The sequence below is a fragment of the Panthera uncia genome, chromosome B1, assembly GCF_023721935.1.
Source record: "Panthera uncia isolate 11264 chromosome B1, Puncia_PCG_1.0, whole genome shotgun sequence".
Classification (NCBI taxonomy): Eukaryota; Metazoa; Chordata; class Mammalia; order Carnivora; family Felidae; genus Panthera; species Panthera uncia.
The window spans coordinates 172,504,907-172,527,955 of NC_064811.1; the positions used below are offsets into that span (position 1 = coordinate 172,504,907).

Sequence of the window (23,049 nt, forward strand, 5' to 3'; positions counted from 1 at the left end):
TAGCTTTATACTTAGGTATTCAAATATAAGAACCACACGTTAATAGTTTAGGAGAAACAGATATGTGACATCATTACATTGTTAAATGCATGGTAATGTTGTAACATATAAATACAGCAACAGTGACATACAGACTGACAAGACTGTAAGAGCTTATTTATTCTGTGCTAACATCAGAGGATGACATGCCTCACGTGAGGTAACTATTTAACAAATATCAAAGGCTATCTTCTTCAGTAAGGCATAATATACTTTTCCTTCTCTCTTGGAATTGTTATTATGCATATTAGTAGCCTACAGAAAACATCAGCACCCAAAAGAATGCCAAGGACAGGACAGCAACACAAGAGATGTATAATGAATTTAAATCAACAGCTAAGAAGTATTGTACAATCCAATACCTTCCAGGTTCACTGAAGCATAAAACTATCCCCTTCTCTAACACACCTCAATTGACTCTACTTTTAAAGTTCTCACTTCTAATTTTTATAGTTTTTTCCACTCTTTCACAGATTGCCACCTTTAACTTCCAGGTGTGGTCATGTGCACACCCTTCCTTATCCATGCCTGGTTTTCACTTTAACTGGATATCCAAGCTTATCAAAGTGTATCTATAAACAAAAAGCAAATAGGTTCTGAATGGGTTTCATCCACTATGTACTTCAGTGAGTTTGAATTCATGCTTAGGGCATGTATTTTCGCATTCAGAGGCCTTTTTTGCTCCCCCTTGGTTCTAATGTGTAATTTGGTAAGTTAGGTATTATGCAGACTTCTCACAAAGAACCTGAAATAAGAAATTTAACTAGTCCTTGTTTGACACTGAAACTTGACAAGATCTTTCTTTACTAAAGATGAATCCAGTATTTCCTATTCTCAAGTTTTAAGAACACTTACATAGCTTTGTTATTACAAAGCAAAGCATTAATGAGACATAATCTACATTTAATAGACAGTCTAACTGCTGGAACAAAAATCTGGAATACGTGTAAATACCATGTAAACAGTGACTATTTTTCTTTCATGGAGGGAAAAATGTAAAATTGAATATGAAATGGCTCTACTGGTACCTGTCCCCATTTGACAGTCAGTCTTTCAGAAAGTCTCTTACATAAAAACCACTAAAACAAACTAGGGGGAAAAAGGACTTTGAAAAAGATCTGATTCTCTGTATCATATTTTGAAATATCACAGTGAACATATATCACAAATCTCATCCCCCCAAAATACATGAACATTGCATTTTGTCAAAATCAGAATTCTATTTCAACAAACTGCTGACATTCCTACAAAGTATTTTTGCCTCAATATTATATTACTACATTGTAATCATTCCATGTTCAAGAGTATTCCTGATTTTAGAGGAGTCATTCAGCAATTAAGGCTCCCGCAAGGCCTAGTCCCTGAAAGAGTCAGCTACAAGGCACCAGTAATCCAACCTCTATTAATCCAAATATCTCAAATTATCTAGGGCTTTAGCTATAAAATTACATTTAAAATCTGAATGCCTCTTGTTCTAACAGTGTCCTGATTAGGTAGAATTCCTATTTAATAATCAGATAAAAAAACCAGAAAAATGAAGCTACTAAATATAAAAAGTGTTTTTATTTATACATTTTAGGTGACCAAACTGTAAATATAATTAAATGAGAGATGCCCATAAACACAAGAAAAAGACAACATTGAATCTAAAATATTTTCCTTTCTGTGAACTTCAGAATTTTATTTTACTTTGTTTCATAAAACATCTTACAGAGCAGACAGAAAAGCCTTAAGCTTTTGATCTGCAATGTAACAACTGGAAAGGTATTTCTCAAATTTACACATCAGTCCATGTATATTTCTATGAATCAAGCAAATTGCTATGACTCTACCTTAATGAAAAGTAATTCTTTATAAATAGGAATATACAGTAAGAACAAACACAATTGGTAAAAACAGGTAATATTTAACCTCTGTGGATCTTCCAATTTTTTCAAAGTGTCAGGAAGACGCTTAGCCAGATCCATCATATCCTCAGATACTGAAATCAGTTGTTTCTTCACATCACTAGATAGCATTTCTTCCTCTGGAAAAAAACAATCAACGTCACTTTTCAAACCACAAAGCAGGGCTCACGTTTTCCTTTTCTTTCTGTAAGTGAGTTCCAACAAAAGGACTTCCTTATCCTATCTCCACATCACCTTAGTCACTTTACGTCCCTTTCAAACTTTTACTACTTAAATTTTAAATAAATTTCAAATGATCTGTATTCATACATATTACAACCAGTGGTTATCAACCTAATCAGAAGACGGTGGAAATGAGAATCTGAACCCATCTACATTATTTCAAGATCAGAAATCAGCATAACATCACTTGGGCTGTTACTTACGAAAAATAGTCTGGTAAACATAACCTTGGCCAACAGCCATTCCTCACTTCCCTAGTTATTAGGACCAAAATAAAATACAAGCCTTTCCAATCAGCAATCATCTTCCAAACCCTCAGCTTCATTCTGTCTGGTGCATCGTTCCCCATCCACACCACACCTGCCCTCCTTTCCAAGCCCTTCCCCTGCTTAGAATTTCTTACACTTCCTCACCGTCTTCTCTTGTCCTTCAAAAGTCCAGCTCCTCTGAGGCATGTGACATGGGATTACACCATCTGCTAGTCCTGCTTGCTGCACCTTGTAACCTCAAAATCACAACCTTTCATTCACTGAAGGTTTTACTGCCTGGCTCACTGTCTTTCCCTTTACTACGACTCCTGTGGTCATTCCTAGTGATTTTACCACTCACAGATGCTCCGCCTAAAAGGGTGGCCTTCTCAGTGCTTTGACCCTTCCGTTTCCAACAATCTTTTCCTCAGCTGACCTCAGCCACCTATTCCTATAGTCATTTGACCTTATAATTGCCAATAAAGTCACTACTTCCAAACTTTAATTGTAAGCATTCCACCCTCCAAACACCAGCATGCCGGCTTTCTTTCTAAAATGCCTTCCTCAATATAACAGTTCTTTCACACTTTCAGAACGAAAATTTCCTTACACACCTATCCTTCCCACATCCACTCCCCACTATGTCTTTTTTTCCTTTCTTACCCATTTTCTAGTAATCACTCCCCTGTTTGGACTCTCCCCTCTTTTGCTCCTTCCTCCCTCCATGGTACTTATGTAGGAAAGCTCGTACCCTAATTAAAACCAGCTTTTTTTTAACCTACTGGATGCCTATACTCAAAGAGTTTAATATAAATGAAAATAAAACCCAGCCATGATGACTCAGCTTGCTTTAAATTCTTAACACAGATCTCCACTGAAGTAATGACTGTTAATTATTCTACATTTCCCACTCTCCCACTATCACGATGACCATTTCATACCTCTTTCTTTCTCTCCAAGCCTCCAACACCTGCTTGCCCCTCCTTTCATTCGGGGAACAACTTCACCTCTCACTACGCTAAGAAAATGCAAAAAGAAAACTATCTCATCTGCCCACCCCCAATCTGCTAATGAGTCTGCATTCATAGAACTTCTCTCATTTACAGCAAAATTCCATGAAAGTGTTGTCCATACGCACTGTCTCAAACCTTCTACTCCCATTTTCTCTTAATCTGTCTCCAACCAAGCCTTCACCCCCACCCATGCAGCACAGCTGCTTTGGGAAAGGTTACCCACGGTCCCCACACTGTCAAATCTAATTGTTGGGTCTAGTTCCACATCTCCCCCAAATACTCAGAGGTATTTAAAACAGCTGATAATTTCTTCTTCCTTATAAACATATTCCTCACTTGCCTTCCGAACACTACACCTGTTTCCCTCTGTCCTTCACTGCTGCCCCTTCTCAGGTCCTCTTTGCTGCACTCTCCTCCTCTTCCTGATCTCTAAATGTGGGTGTGCCCCTGACATCAATACTTGGGCTTTCTCTCTATTCACTCTCTATTTCATCTCATCTTGTTTCACTGCTTTATTTATTTTTTAATGTTTTTATTTATTTTTGAGACAGAGCATGAGCAGGGAAGGGGCAGAGAGAGGGGGAGACACAGAATCCGAAGCAGGCTCCAAGTTGTCAGCACAGAGCCTGACACGGGGCTCGAACTCACAGCGTGTGAGATCATGACCTGAGCTGAAGTTGAAGGCTTAACTGACTGAGCCACCCAGGCACTCCTCGTTGCACTGCTTTAACTACCATCTGTACCTTGATGATTCCCAAAGTCACATCTCCAACCTCACCCTTCCCCCTGAACTCGAGTCACACTTCCAAGTACAATGTTCTTGGGTATCAATAAGCATCTAAAATGTAGCATATCCAAAACCGTAACCTGGATTTTTCTCGCCCAAGCTCATTCTTCCTATGACCTTCCTATCATAACTGATCCTTCCATTCACTCAGCTGATCCAACCAAAATATCTTAATTGTCCTCTCAGTCTCTACAATTCACCCCTTACAGAGAATTCATCGGCAAATCCTTCACAATATATACCTTCAAAACATATACACAACCTACCACTTCCCACTATCTCTACTGCTACCAGCCTAACCCAAACAATTAATTGTCATCTCTTGCTGGGACTATTATAGTAGCCTAATAGACTTCCCTACCTAATCACTTGCCCTCTTACAGCAGCCAAAAAAAAAAAAAAAAAGAAAGAAAGAAAGAAAGAAAGAAAAAAAAATCCTTTTAAATTAAAATTTAAGCATATCATTCTCCTGTCCCAAATCCTCTTGGGTTTCCCATCATTCTACTTTGTATTTACCTTAATAAAATATGCATTCATCACCTATAAGGACCTAAATGATCTGGCCCAAGCTACTTTTCTAGCCTCACTTTGTACCACTCTCACCCTTACGCATTTTGCTACAGTTATCCTCATTGGTCCTTTTTTTTTTTTTTTTTTTTTTTTTTGAGAGAGAGAGAGGGTGCAAGTAAGTGAGGAGCAGAGAGACAAAAAGAGAGAGAGGGAGAATCTCATGAGGGGCAGAGAGAGAGAGAGAAGCGGGCCTCACCCAGGGCTAGTGTTTTACCCAAAGCAGGGCTCACATTCACCTGAAGCGGGGCACAAGCTCACCCGAAGCAGGGCTCAAGCTCACGGGATGTGGAACTTGAACTCACAAACTGTGAGATCAGGACCTGAGCCAAACTCAGATGCTTAACGACAACATATACTTGTTGCTCCTTAAATAAGGCAAGCAATCACCCTCAGACACTCAGCTCTTCCTCCGAAGACTGCTACATTCTTCCCTCAGATATCCACATGGCTCATTCCCTCATTTCTGTGAAATGAAGTGAAGCACTTGTCTCCTGTGTTCAATGCATTTTCCCACCAACCGAAACTATACCTGACCCATGATAAACACCCATCAAATATGTGATATGAATGAATATCCCCTTTCCAAACCAGTCTAAAAAAAAGTTGTTTACACATGCTTTCTCATGTTTCTTAGCTCTAATAAGTCCTCTATCATGTTCATATGATTTCCATTCACATCATTCTGCTCATGCTATGGTTTAGCACTTCCTTGTTACCAAAGCCTGGGGACCCTTTTCTGTTTTAGTAGCACAATGCACAAATAACCACTCTCTCCCTGGAATACTCTTTTGTCACTCAGTACACCAAAGCTGTTGGAGTAAAAAGGTTACAAACAACTAACACGTTGCCAAAACTAGTGATTAATTCTAAGTCCTCAGTTTCTCAAACTCTCAGCAGAACGTACTGAGAGATAGCTCCTCCTACTTAAAACATGCTCTTCACTTGGCTTTCTGCACATCAAACCTCCTAATTTTCTTCTCTGCCTATGGCAACTCCTTTGCTGTCCACCCCCCATCATGCAAACATTAAATACTAAGAGTTCCTCAAAATTCTTAGTCCCAGTCCTCTTAACTCTCAATTCTTTTTTTGTTTGTTTGTTTGTTTATTCATTTTTGAAAGAGAGAGACAGAGCACAAGCAGGGGTGGGGTGGAGAGAGAGGGGGACACAGAATCTGGAGCAGGTTCCAGGCTCTGAGCTGTCAGCACAGAGCCCAACGTGGGGCTCAAACTCACGAACCATGAGATCATGACCTGAGCCAAAGTCGGACGCTCAACCGACTGAGCCACCCCCAGGGGCCCCTTTAACTCTCAATTCTTTATCTCTAACTAAAACCATCCTCTGAGATACAGCCTGGATATCTAAGTGCCGCCTGGCCACCCACACCTGCTATCTCACAGCCATCCTCCCTTTAAGACATCTAAAATCAGCTGTTTGACTCCTCAGCTCCAAATCTTGCTCCTTCTCTTCAATGGGTTTCATCCCTGTTGCTCATGCCAACAACATAGGAATGATCCTTGATACATGGCTCTCATCATCACACCAAATTCTGCTGATTCTACTGCTCTATTCAATGTATTTTTATCTATCTCCTTCTCTCCATCCTCAATACAACCATCCAAGCCAGGCCACCACCCCCTCTCCCTTGGATTGCTCTTGCAGCCTCCTAACAAGTTTTCCCACTATGGCCCTTGCCCTCCCACAATTCATTTTCGACTCTACAGCCCAAGTTATTCTTTTTTTTTTTTAATGTTATTCATGTCACTCCTCTGTTTAAAACTCTAATTCTTAGGAGGAAATGTAATCTCCTAATGTAAACATGGCCTATCTGCTTCCCTTGGTCTGCTTCCTCTTCATCCCTCACTCGTCATACTCAACAGTTCACCATAGTGAACTAGTTTCAGTTGCCTAAAGATACTATGATCTCTTTCTGTACCTGCTATTCCCTGTACCTGTGACACTTTTCCTCTACTCTTCAGCTACCTAACTCCTGTTCCTATTTCAGGGTGTACATGAAACATCACTCTCTGTGCAAAGCCACAGGAAACCCTGCAATACTTCCACATATGCATTGGACGACTCTCCTAGGTGCTAACCAAAGTGCCTTGTTTTCCCACATCCTAAGACTCCTCTCCCTATACTGCAACTGCCTTTTTTTGTTCATCTCTATAGCCCCTAAGAAATGTAGGTCTCCCTGTCAGGAAGCAGATCATAACTGTCTTATTCACTACTATAACTCCGCATCATAAAGTGGTCAACAATTTTTAATGAATGAATAAGTGCATTTTTACCTGCTATATCATTTAGTGTTTATTAGCTACCATCCTGGGATAAATGACTATTTTAACAGTGAGAAACAATGTGCAAATATCCTTTTGTTTTCTGATGTTATAATCCACTGTAATTCTTTAAAAAAGAAGAAAAAATACCATCTTACAACCAAAAGTGGTCATTTGAAAATATCATCTATAAATACACCAAGGAAATTAAAGGACAATGAGGCTGGTATAACTCTGGCTTCATAATAGGAAGCCAGTGAGGGAGAAAAAAATAAAGAGTAGTAATCTTCATTACAATTCACTAGGATCCTAGTCAAAGTATTTCACCTTATATGTCACAATACACACACACACATATAATACAATAAAGAATAAAAGTGAGAGTCAAAGAATGCAGTATTGCAATGACAGGTACACAGATACCAGGACTTCTAGTGGCAATTTATATGTTACTTAATAATAAATATCTTACACATCTCTTGGAAACATTTTAATTGGGGACAAAATTACAAGCATAACCTAGAAGTAATTCTACAAACCACAAACTCAAAAAACCATGAATCCCCTCTGTTGCATTTAATTCTGTTATGATTTAAATAAATTCTATATTATTCTCCAGATCAGCTTCAAAAACGTATCATGTGCTCAGTTAATCAAGATAATTTCTAGCCACAGTCCCTTTGGCTATAGAGAGTCAGCAAGCATTCATTAGAAGTGGCTTTCCAGGGAAAGAAAGAAAGCATAAGGAGACTTCTACCTTAATAGGTGAAGAAGGAGGGTCTACCACAGAGGATATGGATCCCTTCTCAATGGCACGTATAAAGGGTACAATATAATTTTAAGTGAGATCATGCCATATCTTTGAGCTTATTTAACAAAATCACTATTTTAATTAACATCTTAAACACAACTGTTTTCTATCTCCAAAGAAGCTACAAGAATAGGAATAACAGCTCTATACAAATCAATATAGGTGCATGGAATATTCTGTCCCTCTTAGTGCTCACAAGTATTCTATGCTTGTGATAGATATTTAGCTATCATCTACATTTCAAACATGGGGAACCATGTACATCTCAAGTTCACATGGCACAGATTCCCCTTTGGCTTTTGTGACATGGAAGCCCACGTTCTTCCACTATCCATGTAAGTCTGTTATCACTGACCTATCAAGACAGCTAAGAAAAGCACTGAAGTTGAACAAAGTAGTCATTCTTTCTGGAGAAAAACAGTGGTTATCCTACCCTAGAGAAAATTTAGAAATTTAAACCAGGACACTATGAAGTAACTGGTACACTTCAAATATTTATAGCAAGGATGTACATCATCTCCAGCCTGGGAGATAACTGGCTGTATCACTGATATTATCAAAGCCACAAAGCCACAAAGCCCCAGCTGAAGAAGCCTAATGAAGTACAATGTGACAAAGTAGTAAATGCCTGAAACTCTAATCTCTGGCCAGACAGATCTCACACCCTAATATCAGCATGGCTCAGACACTCAAGAGGCTGTAACAATACTAAATAGATTGCACACGTGTGAATATTGACTTTTTGGAGATAAACCTCACAAAAGAGCACATTCAAATTTTCTTTTATTTTTAGATCATCACATACCTTTTTTTATAGCAAACATTTGCACAGCATCACTTAAATTCTCTAATTTTCGATAAATGATGAGACCAGCCTACAAAAAAAAAAAAAAAAAAGAACAAAAACAAAACAAAACAGAGAAGTTATTTTTGCTAAAACTAACCAAAATGAATGAGGTGCCTGGGCGGCTCAGTCAGTTAAGTGTCTGAGTTCAGCTCAGGTCATGATCTCATGATTCGTGAGTTTGAGCCCCGTGTCAGGTTCTATGCTGACTGCTCAGAGCCCGGAGCCTGTTTCAGATTCTTTGTCTCCCTCTCTCTCTGCCACATCCCCACTTGTGCTCTGTCTTTCTCTGTCTCTCAAAAAATGAATAAACGTTAAAAAATTTTTTTTTAAAAATGAAGCTATATGTCCCATCTTTAGAAAAATCCAAAGTAGTGACTCACAAAGCACCCAAAAGGCTGCATTCAACTTATTATGTTACACAAAGATCTATGCCTTCATTAAATCACCTTACTGATTATGAGAACAAAGAAAGCAAGTGACTTGTGCCTTAAAATAAACGTTCAAAGTTTTTACTTTTTAGCATTCAATATTACAAGGAGTTATCCAAATCAAATAACTTATAAGTAGACTCCAACAAAATACAAACAAGTAAGAAAAATCTACTTTGACAACACATATCCACTTCCCCATATCTCACTAAATCAGCTGAGAATGTCGACATATGAACAGCCCTCCCTCAAGGCACTGTTAAGAGGAACAACAAACTCACACTGAATTATCATGAATAAAAATGCTACAGAACTTGCATGATTTCTCAAGTTTTACAATTTTTTTTTTTTTTAACAGAACATAAAGGGGAATGCCTGGGTGGCTCAGCCAGTTGAGCATCTGACTTCAGCTCAAGTCACTCTCTCTCAAAAAAAAAAAAAAAAAAAAAAAAAAAAAAAAAACCCACTTTATTAACAGAACATAAAGGAAAATTACCACCCTATTTCCTGAAAAAAACTGAATTTTTTGTTTATAAAAAAATGGTGGCTCCATGCCTAAAAACAGATGCAAAAAGGAAAACAACAATATATTCATCTACAAATAAATGTATAAATTAGGGAATAAGAAATCCACTGTGACATAAGATATATTTCTTGAAAAAACAAAAACAAAAAACAAATAATGCTATAAAGATAAGTCCAAATTTCATGATGTACAAATATGTAAATATGAAAATACATCTGACAGCAGTGGAAAGCTAAATTTGGAGGCAATTTTCTTAAATTTTTAGCATGTTTTAAATATAAATATAAGAAATAAGGCCAGTTTCAGTATAGAAACTAGAATTATTTTTATTCTGAAGCTGCTTATAAATCAAATACATCATCAATACCATTTGTTGTTTACTTAGCCTGGGCTTATTACTATTCCATGTTTTCAGAGAGATTACATTTTTTACATACAAACTGGACATTATTTTGGCTTCATGACAATTAATGCCAACCTGATTTAAAATATTTGAGTTGCGGGCCACCTGGGCGGCTCAGTCGTTGAAGTGTCCAACTTCAGCTCAGGTCATGATCTCGCGGTCCGTGAGGTTTTTTTTTTTATTTAAAAAAAAAAATTTTTTTTTTTTAACATTTATTTATTTTTGAGACAGAGAGAGAGAGAGAGAGAGAGAGAGCGAGCATGAACAGGGGAGGGTCAGAGACAGAGGGAGACACAGAATCTGAAACAGGCTCCAGGCTCTGAGCTGTCAGCACAGAGCCCAACACGGGGCTCGAACCCACGGACTGCGAGATCATGACCTGAGCCGAAGTCGGCCGCTTAACCGACTGAGCCACCCAGGCGCCCCTCGCGGTCCGTGAGTTTGAGCCCTGCATCAGGCTCTGTGCTGACATCTCAGAGCCGGGAGCCCACTTCAGAATCTATGTCCCCCCTCTCTCTCTGCCCCTCCCCTGCTCGTGCTCTGTCTCACTCTCTCAAAAATAAATAAATGTTAAAAAAATTAAAAAATAAAATAAAATAAAATATTTGAGTTTGTGCAACTGTTACAACAAAATTTTTCTACAGTGATTTGTTATAAAGTTTAAAAAATACATCATAGTCTAAAGAACTTTGGTACATACATACGCATCAGTGGCTGCATACAGTTTCTGATCTTCAGTCAGAGGAAAATCACTCCAGTTGCTACAGCAGATAGACCTGTCTTTCAGAAGCTGTTTGCCGAAGAGGTGTTTAACCAAACCATTGAGGCTCCAGGTCTCTTTACATTGCAGCTAGAAGTAATGAAAGATCAACACTGCAAAAAATTATTTCCATTTTCAGGTACTCCTAGATACCACCAACTGACGAAGTCACAAATAAAATTGGAAATATTATACTAAAATATACAGTATATTTATATATAGTATATATATGTTATATATATATAGTATATTTAGCAGAGATAGTCCTTGATAAACTTACCATCATTAAAAACCTCATTTGCAGTCCATATTATATGAATTTAACTCTGGAATTTCCCTAATGTAGGTATTAAAATTCTTGGACTATAATGGAAAAAAGTTAGATAGGTTGGTAGGCTTTCTACCTAGTCCAATGAATACTTGGCCAAACATGAGAATTCAACCTAATGACTACATTAATAAAATAAGTTAAATAAGAGTGATGGAATTGATGGCCAAACTTCCACTAAGCATCATTCCACAAGAGCTACATTATGCTTTTCCTTAAAAAAAATTATTGGTATAAATGGATCAATGAGAAAAACTTACAATACTTAAATTTGCAAATATATGAAACAAAGTCAAAGAGTACTAAATGCGGGGGGTGGGGGGAGGCGGGGGTGGAATCAGCTTAAAGCAACTTTGCTAAGGTAACGGGTTAGAACTAAAGGTTTTCATTATGGAATACTCATTTGTGACTTCTTTACTGTTATACTAACATACGGCTTAAATTATTTTTTTCAAAATATCTAACATTCAGATAGACAGGACATTTTGTGAAACACAAATTTATCTTCTTTATGAAAATAATATATGTATTACATCTACCCATTTTTTTATTTAAATTCCAGTTAGTTAACATACAGTGTAATATTAGTTTCAGGTGTATAATATGGTGAATCAACACTTAACACCCAGGCTCATCAAAAGTGCATGCCTTATGCTTACCTTGTCATTAGCAACATCTGTCAGCTCCACAATACTCTTCAATTTGATGTCAAAGTCCTTTAGAAGTTTCCACTGATCTCCTTGGATTCCTACACCTGCTTTTTTAATTGCTTCATTTTCAAGCAACATTTTTAATCCCTGAGGAAAAACTGTAACATTTTATTATTATTTCCATAGGTCCTTTCAAGTATTATTGATTTCTTTCCTATTTCTTACACACTCTATGTTTATATTTAAATTTATATTTATGTTAAGCTTAAATTCAGAAGCACATTCATCTGGAGTATTTCCTTTCTTACCTAAAGCAAAGTCCTGACAAATAACAAAAACAACTAGTTTGAATGTTTCCTCTGCTAACACTAACAGTATATTCCAGATCATTTAGCCTCTCTAAATTTCAGTTCTCTATTATTTAAAACAGGAATAATATCAATGCCTGACGGGAATGTTGTAAACATTAAATAAAAGAGGGATATGAGGGGCGTCTGGGTTGCTCAGTCGGCTAAGCATCTGACTCTTGATCTGGGCTCAGATCATGATCTCATGTTTCTCATGTACTGATAGCACAGAGCCTGTTCGGGATTCTCTCCCCCCCCACCCTCCCCTGCTTGTGCTCTCTCTCAAAATAAATCTTTAAAAAAAAAAAAAAATAGGGATATGAATGAGACAGGTGGAAAATACTTCAATAAATTTCAAGTTAAAAAATAAAAGTAAATGATAAAATAAAAATAAATAAGAAAATAATAATAATAATTAATTAATTAAAAGGGGTGACTGCCTGGGTGGTTCAGTCAGTTAAGCTTCCAACTTTTGATTTCAGCTCAGGTCATGATCTCATGGTCATGAGTTCAAGCCCTGCATCAGGCTCCACATTGGAGCTCCATGCTGGGAGTGGAACCTAGTTAAGAAAATAAAATAGGAGTGCCTGGGTGGCTCGGTCAGTTAGGCGTCCACCTTCGGCTCAGGTCATGATCTCACAGTTCATGAGTTTGAGCCCCGCATTGGGCTCTGTGCTGACAGCTGAGAGCCTGGAGCCTGCTTCAGATTCTGTGTCTCCCTCTCTCTCTCTGCCCCTCCTCTGTCACTCTGTCTCTGTCTCAAAAATAAATTTAAAGGGGCGCCTGGGTGGCTCAGTCGGTTGAGTGGCCGACTTCGGCTCAGGTCATGATCTCACGGTCCGTGGGTTCGAGCCCGCATCGGGCTCTGTGCTGACAGCTCAGAGCCTGGAGCCTGTTTCAGATTCTGTGTCCCCCTCTCTCTGACCCTCCCCCATTCATGCTCTGTCTCTCTCTGTCTCAAAAATAAATAAACGTTAAAAAAAAAAAAAATTTTTTTTAAATAAATAAATAAATTAAAAAAAACAAAAATAAATATTTAAAGAAATAAAGGAGTAAATGAATGAATGAATATGAAGCAATGAAAGAAGCAGCAGCTAATTCAAAAGCTTAATTTTATAGGGATAAAGTTGACATAATACAACTATCAACCATATAAAGTTTAAAAAATACAAAGTTTATATTAAAAAATATAAAGTTTAAAAAGTTAAAAAACGAAACAAAGAAAAGAGATACCAACCTGCCATAGAAGAAATATGAAACAAGTAACATTTGCTCTCTGACACACATAACTGAATCAGTGCAACTCTGCCCTGCTTCCCTGGAGTGTATACTGGTGGCCATTCCATGTCAAATCCTACCACATCTCCAAAAGACAGACTCATGCTAAAGGGGGAAAAATAGTATAAATTAAATACATTAAAATTTTAACTTCTGTGCACTGGGTGTTGTATGGAAACCAATTTGACAGTAAATTTCATATATTAAAAAATAAAAAATAAAAAAATAAAAAATAAAAAAAATAAAAAATAAAAAAAAAAATTTTAACTTCTGCATTCAAAAAAATTAAAACACAAACCACATATGGTAGAAGATATCTATAATACAAATAACTGATAATGAATAGCCAGAAAATCTTAAAAATTCCTCGAAAAGTCCCTAAGAAAAAGATAATACAGTAAAATAAAGAAAATGAAATATATGAACAGGCAATTCCCAAAAGAAAATCCAAATGGCCAATAAATCCAAGTAAATAATGTGAAGACACAAAAACTCACTCAAAATCAGATGCAAATTTATCAATACAATTTCATAAATACATGACTGGCAATAATTCAAGCCTCACAATATCAAATAAAGAAAGATATCTACCAGTGGGACCGTTCATATACTGGTGAATGTTAAATTAGTAAAATCCTCTTAGCTGAAGATGTACAAACACTGTTACCTGCAAGTTTTTCTCATAAATGTATCAAACTCTCATATGTGCACAACCAGACGCTTAAGAATGTTCATTGCAGGTGCGCCTGGGTGGCTCAGATGGTTAAGCATCTGACTTTGGCTCAGGTCAAGACATCACAGTCAGGACATCAAGTGCCCACAAGTGCAGTGCAACATCTTCACTGGATGTGGAGCCTGCTTAAGATTCTCTCCCTCTCCCTCTGCCCCACCCCCCCCTTACGCACACTCACGTGCACACGCTCTCTCTAAAAAAAAAAAAAAATGTATAGATATAACAGAAAACATGTAACATATGACAGAATGCTAAACACTAACTAAACTCATGATAGACGTTAGCTCAGGGGGCTGTGGAGGGGAGAATCACAAAGGACATACCTGGGGCTTCAGCTGTATTTTATTGTAACATTTCTTAGTAGAGATTTGAAAAAAAAACAGATATTAAGATTTGCTAAAGCTATGTGGGAGGAATATGGGGTTTGTTATATTATTTTCCATTACTGTTTATATTTGCCCTTTTTACAATTTTTAAAAATTAAAAATGTACATAACAAAAAAAAATCTCAAACTTTGCTTTGGGACAAGATGGAGTACCAGGGATCAGACATATGTTTCCTCTATGAACAAACAGAAAATTGGACAAAATAGGTAAACAATAGTTTTCAGACACTGAACAACAGGCAGTAAAGGACTCTGCTCTCTGAGGGAAGGGAAACAATGGGGGGGAGCCCCACTGTTGCCCTTGTTTTCTATGTGGAACACTTTCCAGACAACAGAACAGGAAGGAGAATCCAGAGCAGAGCACTGAGTCAGGGAGACAGAGTCCAGAGCCAAAGACACAGAGGACCCGGAAGCTGTGGGTGGTTTCTGGAGAAAAGGGAGCTAGGTAAGAAAGAAACTGAACAAAGAACAACCAGGGAATCATCAGATGAACAATTCCTAGTGCTTACCATACTGGGAAGAGGCACTAAAGTTCTGAAAAGTCACAGCAGAGATTCCTGTTGATCACCTGGGGCAGTCAGCAAAAAGGCCAGACTGGTCACACATTATAGTGCTAAATTATTCCCAGAGTAAAGACTTCCAAAGACCTGCCCTAACAAAGCTTAAAACTAAAGGCTCAGGGCATCCAGCCAGGTGGCTCAGTCGGCTGAACATCCGACTCTGGCTCAGGTCATGATCTTAGTTCCTGAGTTCGAGCCCCACATCGGGCTCATTGCTGTCAGCATGTCAGTGCAGAACCTGCTTTAGATCCTTTGTCCTCCTGTCTCTGTCCCTCCCCCACTTGTGCTCTCCCAAAAAGAAATTTAAAAAAATAAAATATAAATAATGAAATAAATAAGGCTCAAAAGGTAAAAGCTGGTCTTCAGGTAACTTAACTGTTTTAACAGAGCAAAGCTCCTTTCTTTGAAAAAAAGCAAATCCAACATTCAACAGGGTAAAATCACAATGTCCAATCAAAATTGCCAGCCATTAGGATAAAACAGGAAGATGTGACCCCTAACCAGGATAAAAATCATTTCATAAAAAAATAAAATAACTGAAATAATTGAATTAACACGTAAGCACACTAAAACAAGCATTATAAATATGCTGAATATGTTCAAATATTTAAAAGAAAACATGAATATGATGAGAGCCAAAATGGAAGATATTTTTAAAAAGAAACAAAACTAACTTCTAGAGATGAAAATATAATAAAATGAAAAATTTACAGGATGGGATGATAGACACTACAAAAGGAAAAAAAGCAAAATTGCAGACGTAGCAGAAGGAACTATTCAAACTGAAGCACAGAGATAAAAAGAATTAAGGAAACAATGAAAGACTGAAAGGGAAGAGAGCTACACGACCAGTGACACAGGATTAAGCAATCCAACCTATGTGTATAGAGGCTGCCAGAAGGAGAAGAGAGTACAGGATGAGAACAACAACAAAAATCTAAAGTAATGTTTTAAATTTGATGAAACTATAAAGCCACACATCCAAAAAGCTCAATGAAACCCCAAGCAGGATTAAGACAAACTGCACTACAGAAAGGCATATCATAATCTAATTTTTTTAATGTTTATTTATTTTTGAGGGAGAGAGAGAGACAGGGCATGAGCTGGGGAGGAGCACAGAGAGAGGGAGACACAGAATCCGAAGCAGGGTCCAGGCTCCAAGCTGTCAGCACAGAGCCCGACGCGGGGCTCAAACTCACAGACAGTAAGATCATGACCTGAGCCGAAGCCGAACACTCAGCTGACTGAGCCACCTAGGCGCCCCTGGCACATCATAATCTAATGGTAGAAAACCTGTGATAGCAAAAATCTTTAAGGTGGCCAGTAGAGGCTAAAAACAAACCTGCCTGTCTTTCCTAACACACACAGAATTTATCAGAACTACATTCCTCAAATCCCTTATGCTTACTGCCTTCAGATATGACATGCTATAGCACTGTTAAGATGGTGGAGTTAATATACAATCGTAAATGACAAATTGTACTTTCTCTGTGAGACAAATTTTGTTCTATATAATGAGACCAAAAAGTAGCCAATTAACTGTATGCAGTAGGAGTGAGGACACCTGAATACTATTTCTAGAATTCATCTACCACCAGGAGATAATAATAAATAGCTAAACTTAACTCTGCTTCTTTTAACCACTGCAATGTATAACAGTTAAAAAAAAAAAGTGTAACAACTTCAAAGAAGATCTGAATGAATTCTCTACTACTTCCCCTTATAAAATGCTTCAAGTGCCTTACATTGTATTAATGCAGAGTCCTAATTTAACAAGTCAATTTTTAAAAATACTAACAGTCCGGGGTCACCTGGGTGCTCAGTCAGCTAAGTGTCCGACTCTTGGTTTTGGCTCAGGTCATCCATTATCTCACCGTTTGTGAGTTCAAGGCCCACACTGGACTCCGCACTGACAAAGCCTGCTTGGGATTCTTGCTCTCCCTCTCTCTCTGTCCCTCCCCACTCGCTCTGCTCTCTCTGTCTCTCTCTCAAAAGTAAATAAACTGAAAAAAAAAAAAAAATACTAACAGTTAGGGCACCTGGGGGGCTCAATCATTAAGCATCCAACTTGATTTAGGCTCAGGTCATGATCTCATGATTTGTGAGTTCAAGCCCTACATCGGGCTCTGCACTGTGTTAGTGCAGAGCCTGCTTGAAAGGCTCTCTCCCTCTCTCTGTCCCTACCCCACATGCTCTCTTTCTCTCTGTCAAAATAAATAAACTTAAAAAAAATACTAACAGTCATTTCTAATGTTCTTTTTAAGAATCATTCCCTATAATTTTTGCTCACTAAATGCAAGAGAGGTGATCACAACCACTATTCTATATTACTCGGTTGGTATTTTTAATGAAATATAATGGAGCATTTGGAGGTTTAATAATTCTTGTATTTTTTTTGTCTTACATTAATTAACAATGTCTTCAATAGTTCTACATATCTGGGGGCACCTGGGTGCCTCAGTTGATTGAGCATCTGACTCTTGGTTTCAGCTCAGGTTATGACCTCCCAGTCATGGGATCGAGCCCCATGTTGGGCTCTGTGCTGATAGCATAGAGCCTGCTCTCTCTCCATCTCTCTCCCTTGTCCCCACTCACATACACATGCTCTCTCTCAAAATAAATAAAACAAACTTTGAAAAAAATAGTTCTGAAGTAGCAAAAGCAACAAAAATTTAGCGAAAGTAATAGGCTTATGAATGAACAAACAGGTACGCATTACACATTTAATCCAATGATTTTAAGGGTTTTTTAATGTAAAATTAGAACTCGTCAAGTGATATTCCACATGTAGAAATAATTGTCTATAGAACATATCTTAACTGTAAAATTCAGTATGCTGACAAATACTGTCATAACAGTTATCTTCAAATGAAACTAGGAAATTCAAATCTCTTACCTAATATCTTCTGACAGAAAAGAACAATCACTAGCTTCATAACTATAAACAATGGATCCAGTGAACTCTAAGAAGGGGAGAACATCTTCAAAAATACTCCTCTGAACAGATGCCTTGAATTAAATAAAATTCCAAAAGGCACAAATAAAGTTCACATTAAATAAGAAATGTTCATGGAAATCATGAAGTTCAGTGTAGCATTCAAATTATAGTTCTAAGTTTTATCACTAATGTTCTAGAGACTTAATGAAGTCAGAAGGACAATGTAGCAAAAATGGAGCCATCCATAATAAAATTATTTTTCTAAAGAGCTTATTTGTAAACTTATAATCCTATGTATTTTCATAAGAGCACTTATTAATGTTTTTCTATAATTATATTTGTATTCTAGATGTAATAATGTTGACTTAAAATGCTAAAGACTGGCTGGTGGATCTTGAATCTATGAAAACTTAATACCCACAAAAATTCCCATAGTAAATACTGTCTAAATTATCTAAATTAGAACATACTAGTAAGGTCAACCATACAAATGTGATAAAAAGGTAAAGTACACAGCAAGAATTCCCATTTTGTAAGCCCAATTAAAATTTAATCCCATTCCACCATTCAATAACTAGTTGTGGTTAAATCACACAACAGCAATTGTAATTAAAATAATGACCTGAAACTTACAAGTGAAGACTGACTCAATTTACAGTGAAATTTCACTAAATTTCCCATCTGAAATAAGAATTGGTGGGGCACCTGGGTGGCCCTGTAGGTTAAGTGCTTGACTCTTGATTTCAACTCAGGTCATGATCTCACCATTCGTGAGTTCTCTAGGAGCCTGCTTGGGATTCTCTCTCTCTCTACCCCTCCCCCACTTGCTCACGCACTTTCTCTCTCTCTCTTTCTCTCTCTCTCAAAAATAAACTAAAAAAAAACAAAAAAAAAGAAGAACTAGTGAACTGCATACCTTTCTTTCTTCTATATGACATCTCTCATTCTGCATAGACATCCATTCTGGAAGTTTCCGCTGCTGTGGAGTTGTTTCCAATTTTTTTTCATTCATCTTTAATAAGGTCAAGTAGCAAAATCCAAAACACAATTACTCTGTGAATAAATACAGTGCAATCTTTGAAAGAAAACTCAGAGAGAGGTCTGTGGATATGAATGAAGAAACAAAGATGCATATTTAAAGTTATGGCATTTGGCCCACATATAGGTTTTAAGAGATGGAATTGAAAAACAAAAGGAAACAGATATAATATGCCAGATCTAATCACTATACATTTAGTATTTCTTCTTTCTAAAATAGGTGAGCCAGTTTAACTGAGCTCGAAGGTCCTAGCAATTTCAAAATCCTATTATTCTATGACTTTGATCCTTTCAAAGGATCAAAGATAATCTTTATCTCACTACCAAAGACAATCATTGGGTGTATAAATTCTTACAAATTTTTGACATGTTTAATTTTCTTATCACCTCTCCTAAGATCTAACTAAACTCAGCAAACTGTTGGACTTATTCACAAGTCTACTTGAAAAATGAATTTTTAGACTGAGAACAGCTTTTCGATAGTAAGGGGTTTTTTTTGTTGTTTTTTGGTTTTTTTTAATTAAGCTCTTGGCCTAGTAACTGAACAAATTTCCCTAAGAATAAGAGTTTTATAGGGGATATTTTTAAAAATCTATTACTAGCTTTGAGGGCTCTTCCCAATGTAAACCACACTTCAAGAATAGTTACGGAAAACACAATGAATAGAACCATGATATACTCTTCTTGTTAATGGCAAATGGATCCATACCCTCAGGTGACTTACTTCACTAAAGTGAAGTAGCTTTAAGTTCTTAATAAAATCTTTCCAACTCCAACCTTAGTTTCTATTAACTCAAATTTCCAGTAAAGGGACAGCAGTTTTGCATATATACCTAAAGATTCTTATGAAGAAACATGATGTTAATATGAAATAATCAAAGCAACTATTTATGATTTAGGGATAGCCTGTTATCCCTCAATACTTAGCAATATAAACCCTGAAGAAATTAAACAGTATTAGCAGGTATCCATTTTAATTGCTCATTTTCTCAAGCATGAACCCCCAAAACTGAGAATACTGATAATTTATAAAGGAAAATGTTTAGAGATTACTCTAGCAAAATTTTCTATATAGAACCAACTCCACCACTCTTATGCATTAGGAAGGAAAGGGTTAACAGGAAGCTAGTAATACACTCTCCCAACTGGGGAAGGGTAAATGAAAGACCTCAACAATGGATCCCAATAAATAAAACACTAATGACCTAAAACCAGAGGGTAGTCCTATAAACCTATCAATGGCATTTACTAGCAGAAAAATACCAAAGAATACCTATCTAGAAAGTGCTGTTGGCAAGATATAGCTCAACTATCTTGACTGCTTATCATAAATATGCCTGACATTATGGATTTATTAATTTATGGCTATAAAATGGGAAGTAGTCAAGTAAGCTGTGTAATAAAGAGAATATAAAACAGAGGAGTTCCAAAACCAAAACAATTTCTTTTGTGCAAAAAAAAAAGGGGGGTTTTTTTGCACACAATGCTCAAAACTGTTCTGTTAATCCAAAACTATAACATGTCCTATTGCAAAAGAAAAGGACATTTTTGGAATCTGTGTCTGACAGTCTCAGGCTCCTCCAAAAAAAGAATATGCCATCTGCACTTCGTGCTTGCCTGTATTCTTTGAATCATTAGCAAAATTTTGACATTGGGTAAGATCTATGAATCACTGGATCAGAATGGACAACGCAAGTATGGGTGTTACCACTTGTATTACATGCACTAAGATAAAACATACAAAATATATGTATTAGTCACTATAAAACATTTCACAAACATTAGTAGTTATTAATATGTGTATATGTGTCACAAACTCAAAACTCTTAACAAGAGAGTTAAAAGTTAGTCCCAAAGTCTACTTTTATATATGGTCTGCTCTTAATCTTAAAATATTATTTTTAGGGGCGCCTGGGTGGCGCAGTCGGTTAAGCGTCCGACTTCAGCCAGGTCACGATCTCGCGGTCCGTGAGTTCGAGCCCCGCGTCAGGCTCTGGGCTGATGGCTCGGAGCCTGGAGCCTGTTTCCGATTCTGTGTCTCCCTCTCTCTCTGCCCCTCCCCCATTCATGCTCTGTCTCTCTCTGTCCCAAAAATAAATAAAAAATGTTGAAAAAAAAAAATTTAAAAAAAAAATATTATTTTTATAAAGCTGAAAAACAAGTTTTTACTATACACAGAGTAGATAATTTGCAAAACTGCCAGAAAATTGAGGTTCCTACAAATAATACACAACTCTATAAAACCAACTACAAAATCTTGGAATTTTGTAATTCATTCATTCATACTACCAAAATGGAAATAAAACTCCAGTAACTCTTCCCTACTGCCACCTATAACACTAAAATTGTTTTAACTTGAAATGCTTAGTTTTCAGATGTAAAATACTCTCTTTTGCACACAAAATTCTGTCTAGATGCTTCCAGGCAAAAAATTTGAAAGTAAACTTGTTTACAAACCTAGTATCTTTCTCAAATTTACTCAGCTCTCAGCAGATAAAAAGCATACAGAAAATTAAGGTTGTAGAATAATTTGCAACAGGGAAATTCTTCAAGATACATAAGGATTTTTTTTTTTAAGTTTAATGATTTATTTTGAGAGCGAGAGAGAGCAGGGGAGGGGCAGAGGGAGAGTGGGAGAGAGAGAATCCCAAGCAGGCTCCATGCTGTCACCACAAAATCCAACACAGGGCTCAATCTTAGGAACTGTGAGATCATGACCTGAGCTGAAATGAAGAGTCAGATACGTGGGGCGCCTGAGTGGCTCAGTTGGTTGAATAACCGACTTTGGCTCAGGACATGATCTCACAGTTCACAAGTTTGAGCCCTACATTGGGCTCTGTGCTGACAGCTCAGAGCCTGGAGTCTGCTTCAGATTCTGTGTCTCCCTCTCTCTCTGCCCCTCCCTCGCTCACACTCTGTCTGTCTGTCTCTCTCTCTCTCTCTCTAAGAATAAACATTAAAAAAAAAAAAAAAAGTCAGACACTTAACTGACTGAGCCACCATGGTGCCCCAAGATACATGAGAATTTTAATCGCTGATCACATAAAGGCTATTCTCATGAGGGATCCAAGTCATCGATTAATAGAATTTTTAACTTATATATTTAGATGTTATGTTGTTGAGTACGAACCACTTTGACCGGTCTTTCTCTAAAATGAAGTCTTTTCTCATTTCATAACACTTCATATTGTACCATTAAAGGACTTTAAATTCCTCTTTGAAATAAATACAGATGGTCCCTGATGAACAATGGTTTGACTTAGGATTTTTCAACTTGACAACAGTGCAAAAGCAATACATATTCAATAGAAACCACACTTCAGATTTGAAGTTGGATCTTTTCTCGTGCTAGTGATATGTGGTATGATTCTTTGGGGTGATGCTGGGCAGCAGCGGGGAACCACAGCTCCCAGTTAGCCAACACCATCACAAGGATAAACAACCAACACACTGACAACCATTCTGTAACCACACAACCATTCTGGTTTTCACTTTCAGTACAATATTCAATAAATTACATGAGATATTCAACACTTTATTATAAAACATCCTTTCTGTTAGATAATTTTTGCCCAACTGTAGGCTAATGTAAGTGTTCTGAGCACATTTATGTTAAGCTAGGCTAAGCTATGATGTTCAGGAGGTTAGATATAAGAAACACTTTGGTCTGGGCACCTGGGTGGCTCAGTTGATTAGTGTCTGACTCTTGGTTTCTGCTCAGGTCACGATCTCACAGTTAATGAGTTTGAGCCCCACATTAGGCTCTGTGCTGAAAGCACAGAGCCTGCTTGGGATTCTGTCTCCCTCTCCCTCCATCCCTTCTGCACTTGCTCTCTATCTCTTTCTCAAAACTTAAAGAAGAAAGAAAGAAAGAAAGAAAGAAAGAAAGAAAGAAAGAAAGAAAGAAAAGAAAAGAAAAGAAAAGAAAAGAAAAGAAAAGAAAAGAAAAGAAA

At 37.3% G+C, this 23,049-nt stretch overlaps 1 protein-coding gene across 5 annotated transcripts in view; it reads right to left on the bottom strand.

The window, feature by feature from the left end:
- WRN (WRN RecQ like helicase) overlaps nucleotides 1-23,049 on the bottom strand; it is a 153,962-nt gene that overhangs the window by 95,218 nt on the left and 35,695 nt on the right. For 2 of the 5 annotated variants that reach the window (XM_049631648.1, XM_049631645.1), the window contains exons 2-8: nucleotides 18,975-19,111; nucleotides 18,017-18,129; nucleotides 13,401-13,546; nucleotides 11,826-11,974; nucleotides 10,779-10,928; nucleotides 8,680-8,749; nucleotides 1,951-2,065 (exon numbers count right to left, since the gene is read on the bottom strand). In XM_049631648.1, coding sequence (XP_049487605.1) covers nucleotides 1,951-2,065; nucleotides 8,680-8,749; nucleotides 10,779-10,928; nucleotides 11,826-11,974; nucleotides 13,401-13,546; nucleotides 18,017-18,129; nucleotides 18,975-19,070 — 839 coding nt within the window. In that variant the 5' untranslated portion in view covers nucleotides 19,071-19,111. Of the gene's footprint in view, nucleotides 1-1,950; nucleotides 2,066-8,679; nucleotides 8,750-10,778; nucleotides 10,929-11,825; nucleotides 11,975-13,400; nucleotides 13,547-18,016; nucleotides 18,130-18,974; nucleotides 19,160-23,049 lie in introns of those variants that run through there. The other 3 variants (XM_049631647.1, XM_049631649.1, XM_049631650.1) reach the window with 3 other exon arrangements.